The following is a 20,357-nucleotide window of genomic DNA, read 5'->3' on the forward strand; positions in this document are numbered from 1 at the left end:
GTAACTAAGTACATTTACTTAAGTACTCTACTTAAGTAAAATTTTTAGGTATTTGTACTTTACTTGAGTATTTCCAATTTCCAGTACTTTCACTTCTACTCCACTACATCTCAGAGGCAAATATTGTACTTTTACTCCACTACAATTATTTGAAAACTTTAGTTACTAGTTACTTTTCAGATATGAATTATGATATTATGAAACATACATTTACCACTTTAGCCCTGTTTCATACCTAGGCTATTTGAAAATAGCCGATCTACAAGCTCACAACGCGTCGCGATGCGACGCGTTGTGAGCTTGTAGATCTGCTATTTTCAATTTTTTTTGTACTTTTACTTTTGGTACTTTAAGTACATTTTGATACCAATACTTTTGTACTTTTATTCAAGTAAATTTTGAATTCTGGACTTTTACTTGTAACAGAGTATTTTTATATTGCAGTATTGGTACTTTTACTTAAGTAGAGAATTTGAATACTTTTTCCACCACTGCATGTATCTACACAGTCCCTTGCTGTGCCCTCTCTGCCAGGGCGCTGGCTGCACTCTTGGCCCAAACCATCTCCATCTTGTGAAGGTGGGCCTTGGACGACTTGGAGAAGGTGCTCTTAACGATGTGCAGGGGTGCCGCCTTCCCGCTCAGGTACACCTTATTGATGCATTCTGGGAGCCATGATGAACCTCCCTTCTGCGTCGTCGTCTTCTCCCCCTCTTTTTCTTCTTCTTCTTCTTTCCCCGCTCCTCCTCTCTTACAGAGGGTGGTGGCGTGGGCGAAGATGTATCCGGTCATGAAGGCATCGAACCCGGCCCGGTGCGTGCCTCCCTCCGGCTTCTTTTTCTTGACGTCCGCCGCAGGAGAGACGCAGCTGCCGTTCCCTAGGGCTGTCAACGATCAAACTTTACTTGACGATTTAATTGTCACATAATTATAACATAATTGCGATTAACGATTTATTTGTGTTTTTGGGCATTGCATATTGGAACATATAAATAGAAATTTCATTTCTGTTTTGGGCTTTTAGGCTTCTGAGCTGAACAAAAACAGATATGATAAATAACCTTAAAGGTAGGGTAAGTGATATTTTTTGGTTAAAACAAAAAGTATTTTGTTAAAAGGTTAAAATACTATATTCTGATAGTAATCATTGCTATAGAGTGTTTTTTCAGTAACAGATGTCTCCCCGTCTCTCCAGCTCTTTAATAAACAGAAAATAAATTTTTCGGTAGGTGTCAAAATCTCAGCCAATCAGGAGAAAGTACCCATTTTAAAGCTTAATTTGTATAGTGTTCCAGTTCCAATTTTGTCTGCTCATTTCTTAGTGTCATCACTTCCAATTTCACTTGTTTAATCTGTATCCTGATTGAGTTCTCTGTTGTGGTTGGATAAAATTGGAAATGAAACTGAAACTGAAACGAAAATGCATTTTCTGTTTAATAAAGAGGTGGAGAGACAAGGAGACTCCTAATACTGAACAAACACTCTATAGCAATGAGTACTATCAGAATATAGAGCTATTTAACAATTATTTTAACCAACGCAAATCACTTACCATACCTTTTAATATACAAAAACTAATATAATATAATATAACTTTATACTTCTAAAAATAAATATATAGCGCAAGTAGCCGATCTAGAGCGCATCGTGTTGTAAGCTTGTCAGTCGCGACTTTTCGAAAATATCTGAAAATGTATCATGGAAATTTGTCAACATACGATTATGACGGTTATGCAATGTAATAATAGCCTCTAAGCACAGCAGCCATATTGGAAAGTAATTGGGCCTCTTCCTTACTTCCTTCACAGGTTTTACCAATGGTCCTAACGAAGGCTCCGTTCCATTTAGTGGTAGCACAGTGGTTCTCAAAACTTAATTTCAAAGGACCTCCATAACTCTGAGCGTGTAGGAAATGGAACCAAATGGACCCGGTTCCATTCGTACACGCTCAGAGTTACACACCCGTAAGGGGCCATTTAGAACCAGTGAGCCAACATGCACAATATCAGCACCCTGACTCTGTTTGACCTGAATGGAACAGAGCCTTCATTAATATCATTGGTAACACCTATTAAAGGGAGTAAGGAAGAGGCCCAATTTCTTTCCAATATGGCTGCTGCGCATAGAGCCTACAGAGTACAGAAGTCCTGACGTCACTCGTTCATCCCCTGGTTCGTAAAGTAATGTCTCTATGGAGAATAACATTGGGTCATCTTAGAAGTGTCTCATAAGAATTGTGGTCCAAAAATAAACAAACTGCCTCTGTGATATTATCAGGGAGGTGGCTCTGTATCGTTTATGATAGTCAGTCACTTATATTTGATACAGTCTGTTTCTGCCGAAAATTTTACTAATTAGGCGGAAGTAACATTATAGTTTTCTCACCGTCAGTTGATGCTTCATATCCATAAGAGTCAAACAGCCGGGGTCATTTGTTTATTTTTGGAACACAGTTCTTATTTGACGCGATATAGAGCACCGAAGTCCTGACGTGACTCGTTCATCCCCAGGTTTGCGGAAGTAATTTCTCTATGGAGAATAACATTGGGTCATCTTAGAATCGTCTCATATAAGAATTGTGGTCCAAAAATAAACACCGCGTGTCGGCGTTATTGTCAGGGAGGAGGCTCTGTATCGTTTATGATAGTCAGTCACTTATATTTGATACAGTCTGTTTCTGCCGAAAAGTTTACTAATTAGGCGGAAGTAACATTAGCGTTTTCTCACCGTCAGTTGATGCTTCATATCCATAAGAGTCAAACAGCCGGGGTCATTTGTTTATTTTTGGAACACAGTTCTTATTTGACGCGATATTAAAGACGTCTATGGGGATTCAGAACGGGGGTGGAAAACTGCGAACCAGGTAGACAAACAAAGGATGTGTAAATGACGTCAGACTTCGGCGGTCTATTAAACACGTCTATGGGGATTCAGAACGGGGGTGGAAAACCACGAACCAGGTAGGATGTGTAAATTACGTCAGACTTCGGTGCTCTATTGTGACAGGCCTACCATTTCCTCCTTCTGGTCCCACCGACTCCATTTTCACACCATTTTGTGTTTCGTCGTCAGGTGCAGTGGTGGTGGTGGTGGTGGTGACAACAGGTGTGGTGCTGGGGACACCGAGATCCTCTCTCTCTCTGTTCTCCTCCATGCCGTCCGGTGGTCCCTGGCATGACTCGGCGGTCGCTGGCCGGTCCTGGATGGCGGCGGCGGCGACGTCAACAACAGGTCCCTCTTGGGGATCCACTTCCATGATGCAGGCCATTTTATTTTCGGGCGCGCCTTCAAAGACGGCGGAGCCTCCCTCCTCCGCCTTCTGTCCTCCGCCTCCTCCTCTCTTCTTGTCTCTCTTTCTCTTCCTCCTGCTTCTCCTGTCGTCCGTTCCCTTCTCGTCCTGGTGGAGGATGAGGTCGATGTCGTGGGACGAGGTGCACTGGGAACCGTGGGGACACCAGCCGAATGCCTGACACACGCACACACACACACGCACACGCACACACACACACACACACAGTATTGTCGATGTGAAATGTATCATTTGGGAAGAAGGCCTGGACCGCAAATATTGAATAAAATGTCAGGAAATTCCTTCGACCTCAAGTTGAGTCAACAATCCTGGACTTTAGTCTGCAAGCTCCTTTACCGTTATTAATATCAGTATTATGACTAACAAGTCATAACATAATAATGTTATTAGTAACAGACAATAGGGCATAGCAGTGGCGGCCATTTTCTGGTTCCACTTCAAAATACTCAATGCATTTTTCACATTGACATTTCCAAAAATATTTATATCAATTAATTTAAGCCTAGAATCAAGCCATCCAGGGTCCTGGTGAATCATGACCATAAAACATATTTTTCTGTGATTTAAAAAAAAAATTTATAATGAATTATATGATATACTATGTTTAATAAATACCCTTTGTTTTGCCGTTTTCAAAAAAAAATAATCACAGAATCAATCGTTTTGACAGAGCTGGATACCCGGATGTCAAAATGGGAAAATACGGATTTCAGAAAGGGGACTGTGTTTCAATATATAGTGGCTGAAAGAGGGGGGAAAAAATCTAAATATATATATATATGTAAATATTTTTAAATGTAGGCTTAAAGTTACCTAGAATCCCTTTAACAAATAACATTTTTAAGTAGAACAGAAATTGCAGCTATTAATCCCTTAGTAGAAGTAGTGGTGTATTGGTTTTGGTATTAGTTGTAGTAACTGAAGTGGTGTGTGAGTGATCTCCTAGCAGATTTCCTGAAGCTCTTTCATTACTTAATGACTTTATTGCTGCTGAGACAAAAAAAAAACTTTTAATTGTTTTTACTATTCACTTACAGAGAAGCGCTCGCAAACGTTGCCAGGCTGCCCCTCAGGTGACGCCATGGCCGGACAGGGTCTGTAATCTATATAGTTGGACATCTGACCGGCGTACTGACAGAAGTCCACATGGACATGGGGTCCGGGCCGTCCTGACGCCACGCTGCGACTGGTGTCCAACTTACTGCAAAGGAGGATAGCAAGGAAATGATGTTTTAGATATAAGAACCAGCTGATTTCACTATGAGCTGGTATAGATGGTACCAACACTGGGCCTATCATGATGTTATCTAGGTCAGTGGTTCCCAAACTGGGTGTCGGGGGGGCCCTCAGGGGGGTCCCCTAAATTATTTTGGGGGAGTCCCCAGAAGATTAGCTTAATGTGCAACATTGTTTTCTCACTCAACAGTAAACACATCAACAAACCGTATAAGTGTATACAGGGTATTTGCACATTTATAAAGTTACAATTTAGGGACTTTTTAATAACAAATTGTCAAATATTACTTAACCCATTGAGACCTGAAGCCGATTCTACATGTCTGCTAAATCTCAACAGTTTTCTGAAAAACGTATGTTTCTATATCAGTGGTGCTCAATCTTTTTCATGTCAAGGACCCCCAAAATTATATGTATTTGGCCGCGGACCCCCATCAAAATATTGTGTTCCAGGGACCCCCCAGAAGCAAAGATTTGAGTTAAAAATGTTCGCTTTAAAAAATATATTATTTAGAAGATTTGCACACATTTTCACGATTTTTCAAAAATAGCAGATCTACAAGCTCGTAGCGCGGCACTCGGTGCCGCGCTACGAGCTTGTAGATCTGCTATTTTTGAATAGCCCAAAGTGTAAAATAATGCTTTTGAACTCAAATCTAAAAATGACACAGTTCCAGGTCTTAATGGGTTAATAACAAATTGTCAAATATTACTTAAGAAAGAGGCAGAAATTGTGAAAATAGCCGATCTACAAGCTCACGATGCCTTTGCAGTGTGAGGCGAAAAGCTTGAGAACCAGTGATCTAGGAGGGCATCGAGCCTTACGCCGATTATATATATACAAGTTAGCGGTGCTGACCATTTCTTGTAGGCGTACTCCAGATAGGAGGCTGTGAGGCGGAGCTGGAACTCCGTGGCGTACTTGGTGTCGTAGACGCCCGCCGGGAACATCTCAGACAGGTCGGCTGTGAAGGTGGCCAGACGCTCAGGCAGGTGGGCGTAGAAACACTGGGAGGAGGAGAGAGGACACAACGACAACAACACAGTTAGAAACACATAGAAACACTGGGAGGAGAGGAGAGGACACAACGACAACAACACAGTTAGAAACACATAGAAACACTGGGAGGAGAGGAGGACAACTATAACAACACAGTTAGAAACACATAGAAACACTGGGAGGAGAGGAGGACAACAACAACAACACAGTTAGAAACACATAGAAACACTGGGAGGAGAGGACAACAACAACAACACAGTTAGAAACACATAGAAACACTGGGAGGAGAGGAGGACAACAACAACAACACAGTTAGAAACACATAGAAACACTGGGAGGAGAGGAGGACAACTACAACAACACAGTTAGAAACACATAGAAACACTGGGAGGAGAGGAGAGGACACAACGACAACAACACAGTTAGAAACACATAGAAACACTGGGAGGAGAAGAGAGGACACAACGACAACAACACAGTTAGAAACACATAGAAACACTGGGAGGAGAGGAGGACAACTATAACAACACAGTTAGAAACACATAGAAACACTGGGAGGAGAGGAGGACAACAACAACAACACAGTTAGAAACACATAGAAACACTGGGAGGAGAGGACAACAACAACAACACAGTTAGAAACACATAGAAACACTGGGAGGAGAGGAGGACAACAACAACAACACAGTTAGAAACACATAGAAACACTGGGAGGAGAGGAGGACAACTACAACAACACAGTTAGAAACACATAGAAACACTGGGAGGAGAGGAGAGGACACAACGACAACAACACAGTTAGAAACACATAGAAACACTGGGAGGAGAAGAGAGGACACAACGACAACAACACAGTTAGAAACACATAGAAACACTGGGAGGAGAGGAGAGGACACGACGACAACAACACAGTTAGAAACACATAGAAACACTGGGAGGAGAGGAGAGGACACAACGACAACAACACAGTTAGAAACACATAGAAACACTGGGAGGAGAGGAGAGGACACAACGACAACAACACAGTTAGAAACACATAGAAACACTGGGAGGAGAGGAGAGGACACGACGACAACAACACAGTTAGAAACACATAGAAACACTGGGAGGAGAGGAGAGGACACAACGACAACACAGTTAGAAACACATAGAAACACTGGGAGGAGAGGAGGACAACGACAACAACACCGTTAGAAACACATAGAAACACTGGGAGGAGAGGAGAGGACACAACGACAACAACACCGTTAGAAACACATAGAAACACTGGGAGGAGAGGAGGACAACAACAACAACACAGTTAGAAACACATAGAAACACTGGGAGGAGAGGAGGACAACAACAACAACACAGTTAGAAACACATAGAAACACTGGGAGGAGAGGAGAGGACACAACAACAACAACACAGTTAGAAACACATAGAAACACTGGGAGGAGGAGGACAACAACAACAACACAGTTAGAAACACATAGAAACACTGGGAGGAGAAGAGAGGACACAACAACAACAACACAGTTAGAAACACATAGAAACACTGGGAGGAGGAGGACAACAACAACAACACAGTTAGAAACACATAGAAACACTGGGAGGAGAAGAGAGGACAACAACAACAACACAGTTAGAAACACATAGAAACACTGGGAGGAGGAGGACAACAACAACAACACAGTTAGAAACACATAGAAACACTGGGAGGAGAGGAGGACAACAACAACAACACAGTTAGAAACACATAGAAACACTGGGAGGAGAGGAGGACAACAACAACAACACAGTTAGAAACACATAGAAACACTGGGAGGAGAGGAGGACAACAACAACAACACAGTTAGAAACACATAGAAACACTGGGAGGAGAGGAGGACAACAACAACAACACAGTTAGAAACACATAGAAACACTGGGAGGAGAAGAGAGGACACAACGACAACAACACAGTTAGAAACACATAGAAACACTGGGAGGAGAAGAGAGGACAACAACAACAACACAGTTAGAAACACATAGAAACACTGGGAGGAGAGGAGGACAACAACAACAACACAGTTAGAAACACATAGAAACACTGGGAGGAGAGGAGGACAACAACAACAACACAGTTAGAAACACATAGAAACACTGGGAGGAGAGGAGATGACACAACGACAACACAGTTAGAAACACATAGAAACACTGGGAGGAGAAGAGAGGACACAACAACAACACAGTTAGAAACACATAGAAACACTGGGAGGAGAAGAGAGGACACAACGACAACAACACAGTTAGAAACACATAGAAACACTGGGAGGAGAAGAGAGGACACAACGACAACAACACAGTTAGAAACACATAGAAACACTGGGAGGAGAGGAGGACACAACAACAACAACACAGTTAGAAACACATAGAAACACTGGGAGGAGAGGAGGACAACAACAACAACACAGTTAGAAACACATAGAAACACTGGGAGGAGAAGAGAGGACACAACGACAACAACACAGTTAGAAACACATAGAAACACTGGGAGGAGAGGAGAGGACACAACGACAACAACAACACAGTTAGAAACACATAGAAACACTGGGAGGAGAGGAGGACACAACAACAACAACACAGTTAGAAACACATAGAAACACTGGGAGGAGAAGAGAGGACACAACAACAACAACACAGTTAGAAACACATAGAAACACTGGGAGGAGAGGAGGACACAACAACAACAACACAGTTAGAAACACATAGAAACACTGGGAGGAGAAGAGAGGACACAACAACAACAACACAGTTAGAAACACATAGAAACACTGGGAGGAGAGGAGGACACAACAACAACAACACAGTTAGAAACACATAGAAACACTGGGAGGAGAAGAGAGGACACAACAACAACAACACAGTTAGAAACACATAGAAACACTGGGAGGAGAAGAGAGGACACAACGACAACAACACAGTTAGAAACACATAGAAACACTGGGAGGAGAAGAGAGGACACAACGACAACAACACAGTTAGAAACACATAGAAACACTGGGAGGAGAGGAGGACAACAACAACAACACAGTTAGAAACACATAGAAACACTGGGAGGAGAGGAGGACAACAACAACAACACAGTTAGAAACACATAGAAACACTGGGAGGAGAGGAGGACAACAACAACAACACAGTTAGAAACACATAGAAACACTGGGAGGAGAGGAGGACAACAACAACAACACAGTTAGAAACACATAGAAACACTGGGAGGAGAAGAGAGGACACAACGACAACAACACAGTTAGAAACACATAGAAACACTGGGAGGAGAAGAGAGGACACAACAACAACAACACAGTTAGAAACACATAGAAACACTGGGAGGAGAAGAGAGGACACAACAACAACAACACAGTTAGAAACACATAGAAACACTGGGAGGAGAAGAGAGGACACAACGACAACAACACAGTTAGAAACACATAGAAACACTGGGAGGAGAAGAGAGGACACAACGACAACAACACAGTTAGAAACACATAGAAACACTGGGAGGAGAGGAGGACAACAACAACAACACAGTTAGAAACACATAGAAACACTGGGAGGAGAGGAGGACAACAACAACAACACAGTTAGAAACACATAGAAACACTGGGAGGAGAGGAGGACAACAACAACAACACAGTTAGAAACACATAGAAACACTGGGAGGAGAGGAGGACAACAACAACAACACAGTTAGAAACACATAGAAACACTGGGAGGAGAAGAGAGGACACAACGACAACAACACAGTTAGAAACACATAGAAACACTGGGAGGAGAAGAGAGGACACAACAACAACAACACAGTTAGAAACACATAGAAACACTGGGAGGAGAAGAGAGGACACAACGACAACAACACAGTTAGAAACACATAGAAACACTGGGAGGAGAAGAGAGGACACAACAACAACAACACAGTTAGAAACACATAGAAACACTGGGAGGAGAGGAGGACACAACAACAACAACACAGTTAGAAACACATAGAAACACTGGGAGGAGAAGAGAGGACACAACAACAACAACACAGTTAGAAACACATAGAAACACTGGGAGGAGAAGAGAGGACACAACAACAACAACACAGTTAGAAACACATAGAAACACTGGGAGGAGAAGAGAGGACACAACAACAACAACACAGTTAGAAACACATAGAAACACTGGGAGGAGAAGAGAGGACACAACAACAACAACACAGTTAGAAACACATAGAAACACTGGGAGGAGAAGAGAGGACACAACGACAACAACACAGTTAGAAACACATAGAAACACTGGGAGGAGAAGAGAGGACACAACAACAACAACACAGTTAGAAACACATAGAAACACTGGGAGGAGAGGAGGACACAACAACAACAACACAGTTAGAAACACATAGAAACACTGGGAGGAGAAGAGAGGACACAACAACAACAACACAGTTAGAAACACATAGAAACACTGGGAGGAGAAGAGAGGACACAACAACAACAACACAGTTAGAAACACATAGAAACACTGGGAGGAGAAGAGAGGACACAACGACAACAACACAGTTAGAAACACATAGAAACACTGGGAGGAGAAGAGAGGACACAACAACAACAACACAGTTAGAAACACATAGAAACACTGGGAGGAGAAGAGAGGACACAACAACAACAACACAGTTAGAAACACATAGAAACACTGGGAGGAGAAGAGAGGACACAACAACAACAACACAGTTAGAAACACATAGAAACACTGGGAGGAGAAGAGAGGACACAACGACAACAACACAGTTAGAAACACATAGAAACACTGGGAGGAGAAGAGAGGACACAACGACAACAACACAGTTAGAAACACATAGAAACACTGGGAGGAGAGGAGGACAACAACAACAACACAGTTAGAAACACATAGAAACACTGGGAGGAGAGGAGGACAACAACAACAACACAGTTAGAAACACATAGAAACACTGGGAGGAGAAGAGAGGACACAACGACAACAACACAGTTAGAAACACATAGAAACACTGGGAGGAGAAGAGAGGACACAACGACAACAACACAGTTAGAAACACATAGAAACACTGGGAGGAGGAGGACAACAACAACAACACAGTTAGAAACACATAGAAACACTGGGAGGAGGAGGACAACAACAACAACACAGTTAGAAACACATAGAAACACTGGGAGGAGGAGGACAACAACAACAACACAGTTAGAAACACATAGAAACACTGGGAGGAGAAGAGAGGACACAACGACAACAACACAGTTAGAAACACATAGAAACACTGGGAGGAGAAGAGAGGACACAACGACAACAACACAGTTAGAAACACATAGAAACACTGGGAGGAGAAGAGAGGACACAACGACAACAACACAGTTAGAAACACATAGAAACACTGGGAGGAGAGGAGGACAACAACAACAACACAGTTAGAAACACATAGAAACACTGGGAGGAGAAGAGAGGACACAACGACAACAACACAGTTAGAAACACATAGAAACACTGGGAGGAGAGGAGGACAACAACAACACAGTTAGAAACACATAGAAACACTGGGAGGAGAAGAGAGGACACGACGACAACAACACAGTTAGAAACACATAGAAACACTGGGAGGAGAGGACAACAACAGTGTTGTTAACTGATGACAGCGCCGATTAATCATTATTTAACCCTTTTAACTTGAGCACAATATAAACTAGAAAAAGTGCTCCTCGGAGCACAGGTCTCCGCCAGGTCAGGTACGTTATTCTGGCCTCCTGGTGGCGCTATAATAGGCCAATGTGAAAAGGGTGCCATTTATTCTTAGGTCTTTCACGGCAATCAGACACTGCATTCATGATTTGAGGCATTTTGTTCCAAAAATGTGTTTTGCTAAATTAGACCTGCTGGTGGCGCTATAACAGGCCAATGTGAAAAGGGTGGCATTTCTTCCTGGGCCTAGTGGGAATGTGCGTGTGAAAATTCACGGAAATCGCAAGCTGCGTGCATAGTTTGAGGCTTTTTGTTAAAAACGGACCAATCCTGCAAACTTTGGAAGCCAACCATAGGCAATGAGGATGGAGTATGGGAAATCGGACAAATTTGTGTTGATCACATGACTATAGAGATACTGTGTACCGATTTGCATGACGTTTGGATAAAATCTGTAGGAGTAAAGGTCCTTACACACCGGGGCGATTTTTTCGTGTGAATAATACGCTTTTTTTTAAAACCTTATAAAGTCAATGCAAGCGTACATGGCGCGAAAAAGCGGAAAAGCGAAGCGAAAAAGCGTCTTCTAATTATTCGGAACGAGTCCGAATTTTGCGTATATTCGCACATTCGCCGGTGTGTAACCACCTTTATGTAGAAAAATGGGTTTTGCACAAATCGGCCTCCTGGTGGCGCTATAACAGGCCCATGTGAAAAAATTGGGGCAGAGGTTCTGAATTGGCATCCAGGGAGTGTGTGTGCACAGTTTCGGAGTGACCGGGCCAACGGTGCCGGAGATTGGCTGCTAACACACAGACAGGACGGACACACACACACACACACACGGACGGACAGGGGCGAAAACATACTCTCTCGCCATGCCTTTCGGCCTGGCGGAGACAATAAATATAAATGTAAAATGCATGAACTTTATTCAGTCTTCTTTATTCAGTCTTCATCTGCATCCATCTCACCCTGATTTAGCTCTCACCCGGACTTGAACCTAACTATGGATTATACCGACAAGGGACTTTACCTTTTTTTATTTGCTCTTCCTCATGGACCTACTTGCGGATTAAACCAGTGTCAGTCTACCTTATGTGGATTATGCGGTCGACACGCACTGAAATTTTTGCCCCTTAATCCCATGTACAACGCACTGACTTGTCTTTTGTGTTTTTTTTCTAGCACCTTAACACATTGACCGCCAGAGGTTAATCTCATAATGTACTCACCAGTGCCAACGTGTTATTGTTGTTTTTTTGATGTCGCCATAGATCTTGTTAAAATCCTTAAGATTGAGCCGTACACGGTCTGTTTACAGCCGTGACATCTCACTGTATCTCCCAGTGAAAACCGCATGTCAAACGGAGCTCCATGATTGTAGTTAGAGCGGATTACGTTAAACAGTGATATGCGAGGAGAAAAAACTACAGGAAGAGAATTGAGTTTCAGTTTCGTCTGTAGAACGAGGGCGGACGTGATCGTCAAAACCGGATCCCAAATAATTCTGTTTCCGGTCATCAAACCGGAACCGGAAATGGATAAAAAAAATCTGAAAGTGCACCTGGAAAATTTTCAACGCGAATCGGCGGTTCGCGTAGATCTACGTGACTGGCATGCTGCGGCTTTAAATAGGTTCGCGTAGATCTACGCGATTGGCATTCAATGTGTTAACGCACGTCCATAAGTATCTCATGCAGAGTATACATCTGCTGCTATGCTCATACGCAACGTTATATCTTATCTCAGGTACCATGTGTAAATACGTAGATAATTTGTCATTTGTTTTTTTCTTGTTGATCTCCTCCCCCCTCTTCTTCTTCCCTTTCTTTCTTCTATGGAAATAACGATACGATGGGAACTATGCACGGAAACGAATTTCACCCACTTCTTTACTCTGTAAACCTATGATGTGACAATAAAGATGATTCTGATACTGATTCTAAAACCCTGTCCTCTGCCTCCACTTCTCTCACACCAACTCATTTAATGTCCTCTTTCACTACATCCTATAAATCTCCTCTTTGGTCTTCCTCTGTAGGCCTCTTGCCTGGCAGTTCCAACCTCAGCATCCTTCTACTCACACTATCCCTCCTCTGTACATGTCCAAACCATTCTCAGTCTGGCCTCTCTGGCTTTATCTCCAAAACGTACTCATTCCTGATCCTATCCATCCTGGTTACTCCCGTGTCATTTGTAAATGACAGCTCTTTGAGGATAGCTCATGGGATCAAATAAATCTACATGCATCATCAGCTGAGCTTGTCCATCGGCTATGTTCGGCCAAATATATTTGGTATAGATCAGGGGTCTTCAACGTTTTCAGGCCAAGGACCCCCTAACTGAGAGAGAGATGAAGCAGGGACCCCCTACTCTATATTGTATAAAATTGTGTTTCAGATTCAACTTCTTTTGTTTACTTGATCTGCTCTTTTTTCCCTCTACACCTATACCTCTTTGACAAAAATAGCCGATCTACAAGTTCACAACAGGCCATGTGAACTTGTAGATCTGCTATTTTTGGCTAAAGTTCTCCTCAGAAAAGGGATGCTAGGGTTCAAGTGGTTAAGGTTAAAAAAAAAATCATATCACACAAAGATTTGGCGGACCCCCTGTAGTAACTTTGAGGACCCCCTAGGGGTCCCGGACCCCCTGTTGAAGACCCCTGTTATAGAGGAGGGGAAAAGAAGCGGACCAAGTGTAGAGCCCTGTGGGACCCCGGTACTGTAAATGGTAAACTGTGAGACATGCATAAAAAAAAAGTCTTTGAATGGAAGTGAATTGAAGGGTGAAGAGGTGAACACCTACCTGGTAGAGGAAGGCCATGTCAATGAGGCCGTTGTGGAGCACCAGAGGTCTCCTGGCACGGAGGAGTTCAGTGAACAACGCACGGACAGTCACACCCTGGCTGTCTGATCCTCCCTGGAAGAACCACGAGAGAGAGAGAGAGAGATAAGAGAAACCATTAACACTCTCACCGCCGATCCCGTAGCCTACGGGCTGTGGTGCTTTTCCCTTTTTTTCGAAAAAAAAAACCCTTTTTAAAATTTTCTATACAGAACATTTCATTGTAACACCACCGGAAACGGAATTATTCGGGATCACGTTTTGCCGATCCCGTAGGCCTCCATTCTAAAGCGCACACTGAAACGCCATTTTCTTCGATTGTAGTTTTTCTCCTCGCTGATCACTGTTTAACATAAACCGTTCTAACTACAACTTGGCGGCTCCGTTTGACACGTGGTTTGGACTGGTAGACGCAGGGAGATCTACGCGATGTTTACAAACAGTGCACGGCTCAATCTTAAGGATTTTAACGAGGTCTATGGCGACGTGAAAAAAACTAAAAACAACAATAAAACGTTGGCACTGGTGAGTACATTATGAGATTAACCTCTGGCGGTCAATGTGTTAAGATTAACCTCATGAACCCTAGCCTATTGTGGGCCGAAGAGAATTGGGGCCCTATCCTGCAAATAGCCGACCTACAAGCTCACAACGTCGATGTCGATGTCACTATTATAAAATGTTTTTCAAAATAGTAAAAAATGGCAAAAATGTTTAGGCATAGGGGCAAGGTATAGAGATAGGGCCCTTGGTATAGAGTGAAAAGGGAGCCTGAGCCCGGGGGCGACACCAGTCAGCTATGTATATAGGGTTTATTCTGGTAGCTTCCATTATGTACAGTATAGAACAAGATTCCCTTTCAGAATAAATGAAACGGCTAATGGATATCTCTGGTAGATTTCCTTTTGCGTCTCATTTTCACCGTCGGTCTGCCTTTCTGTTGATGTAAGTGCCAGTGATTTGTGTCTTACATTCTCATCGTGCCGTTTTCTTAGCATTTAGGGACCATTTATAATTTAGACATTTAGCGGATGCTTTTATCCCCCGGGGCGACTTACAAAGTGCAAGATCGTAGTAGAGTGTAAGCAGAGCGCTGAGACAAAACACGTGCTATAACGTAACTCAAGGTGAAGGTCAAACCTAGCATCCGTCTAAACAACGTGACATCTAAATAAATACTAAATTGCATTTGTGGTCAAGCAAACAGAATATGTATGTCTATCAGAATAATACACGTCCTTTGTCCAGCCAATCTAAGCTGAAGAGGTGTGGGGGTTGGATCATGTTCTGAGAGTAAGGGGGGTGCGACGCCTCTGATTGTCTTGATGGCCAGTGGTTCTCCCAACCGGTGGTCCGGGGACCACCAGTGGTCCTTGGAGGGGTACCAGGGGGTCCGCAGCAAAATTAGTTAATATAGTGTCGCAATCATTTTAACCGTTTAGCTTTGGCTATTCAAAAATAGCAGATCTACAAGCTCATAGCGCGGCACCGAGTGCCGCGCTATGAGCTTGTAGATCTGCTATTTTTGAAAAATCTTGAAAATGTGTGCATATCTTTGAGTATATATATTTTTAAAGTGAAAACTTTTTACCCAAATCTTTGCTTCTGGGGGGTCCCTGGAACAAAATATTTTGAGATGGGGGTGCGTGGCCAAATACATATCATTTTGGGGGTCCTTGACATGAAAAAGTTTGAGAACCACTGTTGAAGGCCATCACCGGTGTTCTGAATAAGATGCATGCAGCAACCGGAAGCCGGTGAAGGAGACGCAGAAAAGGGACACGATGTTAAAATGTAGGGAGGTTGAAGACATTACATTACATTACAGTCATTTAGCAGACGCTTTTATCCAAAGCGACTTACAATAAGTGTATTCAACATAGGTAGGGAACGAAAACTACTAATCAACCAGAAGTCTTAAGTGCATTTTCTGCAAAAACAAGCAACCAAGAGTATACCTAGCGCTAAGGTAAAAGTGCAATATATCAGCTACCTATTTCCTTAAACAGATGAGACAAAATAGCTAAATCAAATGAGCATGAGCTAAAACAAATAAGTGTATTGACTAAACAAGATCCAATAAACAATACAACAATAGAAAACAAGCGTTCGTACAACTAGTTAACAACAAGTAGGTCAGGCAGAGAGGAAGGGTAGTGTTTCCTGAAGAGGTGGGTTTTCAGCCTGCGGCGAAAGATGTGACCAGCCGAAATATGTGACCAGCCGAAATATGTGACCAGCCGTGCAGCCGGATTTTCTGGATCATTCCATACCTTGTTATTGCCTTTGCAGTACGGGACCCCCTGGGCATACTGCTTGTTGAAGTCAAAGCCGTGCTGCACCAGGAACTGCACGGACTGCGGCTCTATGATGTACTCCTCTGAACACAGCACCGTCAGGTTGTACACCTGGACCAGGTACGTGTCTGCAGCCTGACAGACAGACAGAGGGATACAACGTAGATTTTTTTTAGAAGAACAAAACATGAAAGATGAGAAAATAATTTATGCTACTTAACACCCATTGATACCTGGAACGCTTCTGTGTCACTTTAGATGCCTTTGGCTATTCAAAAATAGCAGATATACAAGCTCATAGCGCGGCACCGAGTGCCGCGCTACGAGCTTGTAGATCTGCTATTTTTGAAAAAATAGTGAAAAAATATTTTTTATATTTTTTTCAAAAAACTGTTAGGATTTAGATTTTTTTTAAAGAATCGCCTCGGGTCTTAATGGGTTAAACATTACAAAGTTATCAATTCTTATGTTCTACAGTAGCAAAGACAGCAACGAATTAAGGCTCAACAGAGCCAACATATGTGTTATTAATTATTTGCTAAACCACATTGATCTTGGCGTCTTGCAAAAAAAATGTAAATAGCTGATGTACAAGTTCACAACACTGAGAGCTTGTAGATATTAGTCTAATTTCACTATTCCTGATATGATGAAGTTAATCCTCTTTACGTAACAGTGTGTTGGTTCTAGACAGAGAGTAAAGCAAAGGAACAAGGAACAACGTTTTGTCTTACTTTATCGTCCAGTGTTTTGTAGCAGGCGATTCCCAGGGAGAGGATGGAACGAGAGCGAGCCGCATGGCATATGGCTTTATATCGCTCTTCTATGCATCTGAGAAGAGACGTGAAATACACATTAAACTTTAACAACGCGGAGAATGTCGTAGAGATGTCTGATCTGCTTCAGGATGGCACCAGGGCTTTTGTGCAGGAATTAGCATGATGCGTGTCTCATTCTCTGTCAAGGCCTCCACAGACCAAGCCATTATCAGTCTCTCAAACCATTCGGCTATAGCAGTGGTTCTCAAAGTTTAACATGTCAAGGACCCCCAAGATGATATGTATTTGGCCCGCGGACCCCCATCTCAAAATATTTTGTTCCAGGGACCCCCCAGAAGCAAAGATTTGAGTTAAACATTTTCGCTTAAAAAATTATATATATTATATTCAAAGATTTGCACACATTTTCACGATTTTTCAAAAACAGCAGATCTACAAGCTCATAGCGCGGCACTCTGTGCCAACGCTATGAGCTTGTTGATCTGCTGTCTTTGAATAGCCAAAGTATAAAAGGTTAAAGTGGTTCAAAGTATTGTGATGCTATGTTAACACATTTGGCTGGGGACCCCCTGAAACCCCTGGAACCCCCCCCCCCCCTTGGGAGAACCAAGGGCCATGTACTACATGGGGCCATGTACTGAAGATCAATGCAGAGATGATAAAGAAGAAGACCAAACTCACTCAGCCAACAGAGCCTTCCTGTTCCCAAGACCACTCAGCTCCTGAAGAGGACAGACAGACAGACAGGTATTTTTTACTTTCTTCAATATTCACAAATTTCAATACTTTTACTTACTACATCTTAAAGAGGAAAATATTGTACGGGACTTTTGCTTGTAAAAGAGTATAATCTAAAATGCAATACAGTAACGGATACTTTTACTTGCTTTGCCACCACACGAGATTCCAATGTTTTGGAAATTAAATCCAATCCAGTTGACACAGTGAAAGCATCAGCGTTTAAAACTTAATGTTTTGGTTCTCAAAAGCAGTGGTTCTCAAACCTTTTCATGTCAAGGACCCCTAAATTGACACTTATTAGCCCCATTTGAAAAGATATGCCAGGGAGGGACCCCCATAAGAGAAGATTTTTACAGCTCTAGCAGTCAATTCTCAACCATTTTAATTCAAGGTCAAAGGACCGCCCCCCCCCACCCCAAGTTTGCATGCATTAAGCTAAGGACCCCCATTTAATGGCCTTTCTATCTCTGGAACCCCAATTTATATTGTAAAATTTAAATCAATGTTAATGTAACTCTGAGAGTGTACAAATGGAACCAAATGGTTCTAAAAAACGGCTCCATTTGGTTCCATTTGTACACTCTCTGAGTTACAGACCCATAAGGGTCCATTTGGTTCTTATCTATCATTTAGCTGGGGACCCCCTGGAACCCCACAAGAACCCCACTTTGAGAACCCACTCACAGTATCAGTGGTGGAAAGTAACTAAGTACATTTACTTAAGTACTGTACTTAAGTACAATTTTGAGGTATTTGTACTTTACTTGAGTATTTCCAATTTCCAATACTTTTACTTCTACTCCATTACATCTCAGAGGCAAATATTGTACTTTTACTCCACTACAATTATTTGAAAACTTTAGTTACTAGTTACTTTGCAGATATAAATTATTTCACTATAAAACATACATTAACCACTTTAGCCCTATTTCATACCTAGGCTATTTGAAAATAGCAGATCTACAAGCTCACAACGCGTCGCGATGCGACACGTTGTGAGCTTGTAGATCTGCTATTTTCAATTTTTTTTTGTACTTTTACTTTTGGTACTTTAAGTACATTTTGATACCAATACTTTTGTACTTTTATTCAAGTAAATTTTTAATTCTGGACTTTTACTTGTAACAGAGTATTTTTATATTGCAGTATTGGTACTTTTACTTAAGTAGAGAATTTGAATACTTTTTCCACCACTGCACAGTATCCACTGCTATGAAGCAGGAGGTTCTGATGTGCGTGTGTGTGTGTGTGTGTGTGTGTGTGTGTGTGTGTGTGTGTGTACAGTAATACTCACAGTATCCACTGCTATGAAGCAGGAGGATCTGATGGCCAGCAGCATCGCAGGCCACAGCTCTTTAAAGTTATCATTCTGAACATCCACCACTGGTATTATCATGTCCATCTGGATCAACAGGAGCTTAATTATTTGTTTCTGCGAAATTAATGTAGTTTATAACGATAAATAAAATGTATTCTTCTTTCTGCACACCGAAGCTCAAAGCTAACTATGTTAGCAGTAAAGACACAGTAATAGTCACTTCTGACATATTGACTGGACTAAAACACTAATATAATTAATATCTGCTGTTGTTTTACTATGGCTTGTACTTGTGTTTCATTAATATTCCGTAGATAGATGTATATATTATATTGTAGATGTATATATTATATTATAAGTGTGTGAGAGAGAGAGAAACACAACATGCTGAATGTAAACACTACAGCATGTCTGGAGAGGAAAGGGGTCCTGACTGGAAGGACCACCTCATAGCTGTCTACACATTGCCTGAGTAAAAATGAAATAAATAAAGTAAAATAAAAATAAATAACACTCTTACACCAAAACTAAAAAGACTGCTTAAAGGTTTGTGTTCTTGTGTTTCACATCCTCCTATTTGTACATAAAACGTGCCATGAGGATGTTAGCCTTAGATCAAGACTATCGTAGATGCATTTTTTATCGAGTCTGCATGACTTTTACTTTCCTATCTACGAGAGTCTTAGCGACCACCCCCCCAGTTTGCCCTGGAATGTCACCAGTAAAGCCCGTATTTATCTAAACATGTACAAATGCTAAATATAAGGTGCTTACCCGCTTGCCCCAAATGTTACCTAGGTGTCCGGAGTATTTGTACAATGTATTAGTCCATATTTTTCAATAAAAACGTGTTTTAATCCCGTCTGTGGCCGAATCTGTCGGATGTTCACAATGGGTGGTAGCGACGGGGCGCATCCGGTGAAAACCGGAATTACACTCAGTGTAAAGAGGAAGTAAACGAGGGAAGAAAATTGGCGTTCGGCCACAGACGGGATTAAAACACTTCTTTATTGAATAATATGGACTAACACATTACACAAACACACCGGACACCTAGTTAACATTTGGTGCAAGCTGGGGGGAGTGGTCGCTAAGACTCTCATAGATATAAAAA

At 42.1% G+C, this 20,357-nt stretch overlaps 1 protein-coding gene across 1 annotated transcript; it reads right to left on the reverse strand.

Moving 5' to 3' along the window:
• Positions 1-355: 355 nt before the first annotated feature.
• toe1 (target of EGR1, exonuclease) lies at positions 356-19,638 on the reverse strand. Its single transcript, XM_080441091.1, has 9 exons — positions 19,220-19,638; positions 17,866-17,906; positions 17,140-17,236; positions 16,382-16,540; positions 14,070-14,183; positions 5,406-5,554; positions 4,346-4,511; positions 3,013-3,466; positions 356-884 (listed from the first exon to the last, which is right to left on the reverse strand). The coding sequence occupies exons 1-9, from the start codon at positions 19,325-19,327 to the stop codon at positions 502-504; spliced, it is 1,671 nt and encodes a 556-aa protein (XP_080297217.1). The 5' UTR covers positions 19,328-19,638; the 3' UTR covers positions 356-501.
• Between the last annotated feature and the right edge of the window lie 719 nt (positions 19,639-20,357).

This window comes from Gymnoscopelus braueri (genome assembly GCF_963280865.1).
Source record: "Gymnoscopelus braueri genome assembly, chromosome: 10".
Taxonomy (NCBI): domain Eukaryota; kingdom Metazoa; phylum Chordata; class Actinopteri; order Myctophiformes; family Myctophidae; genus Gymnoscopelus; species Gymnoscopelus braueri.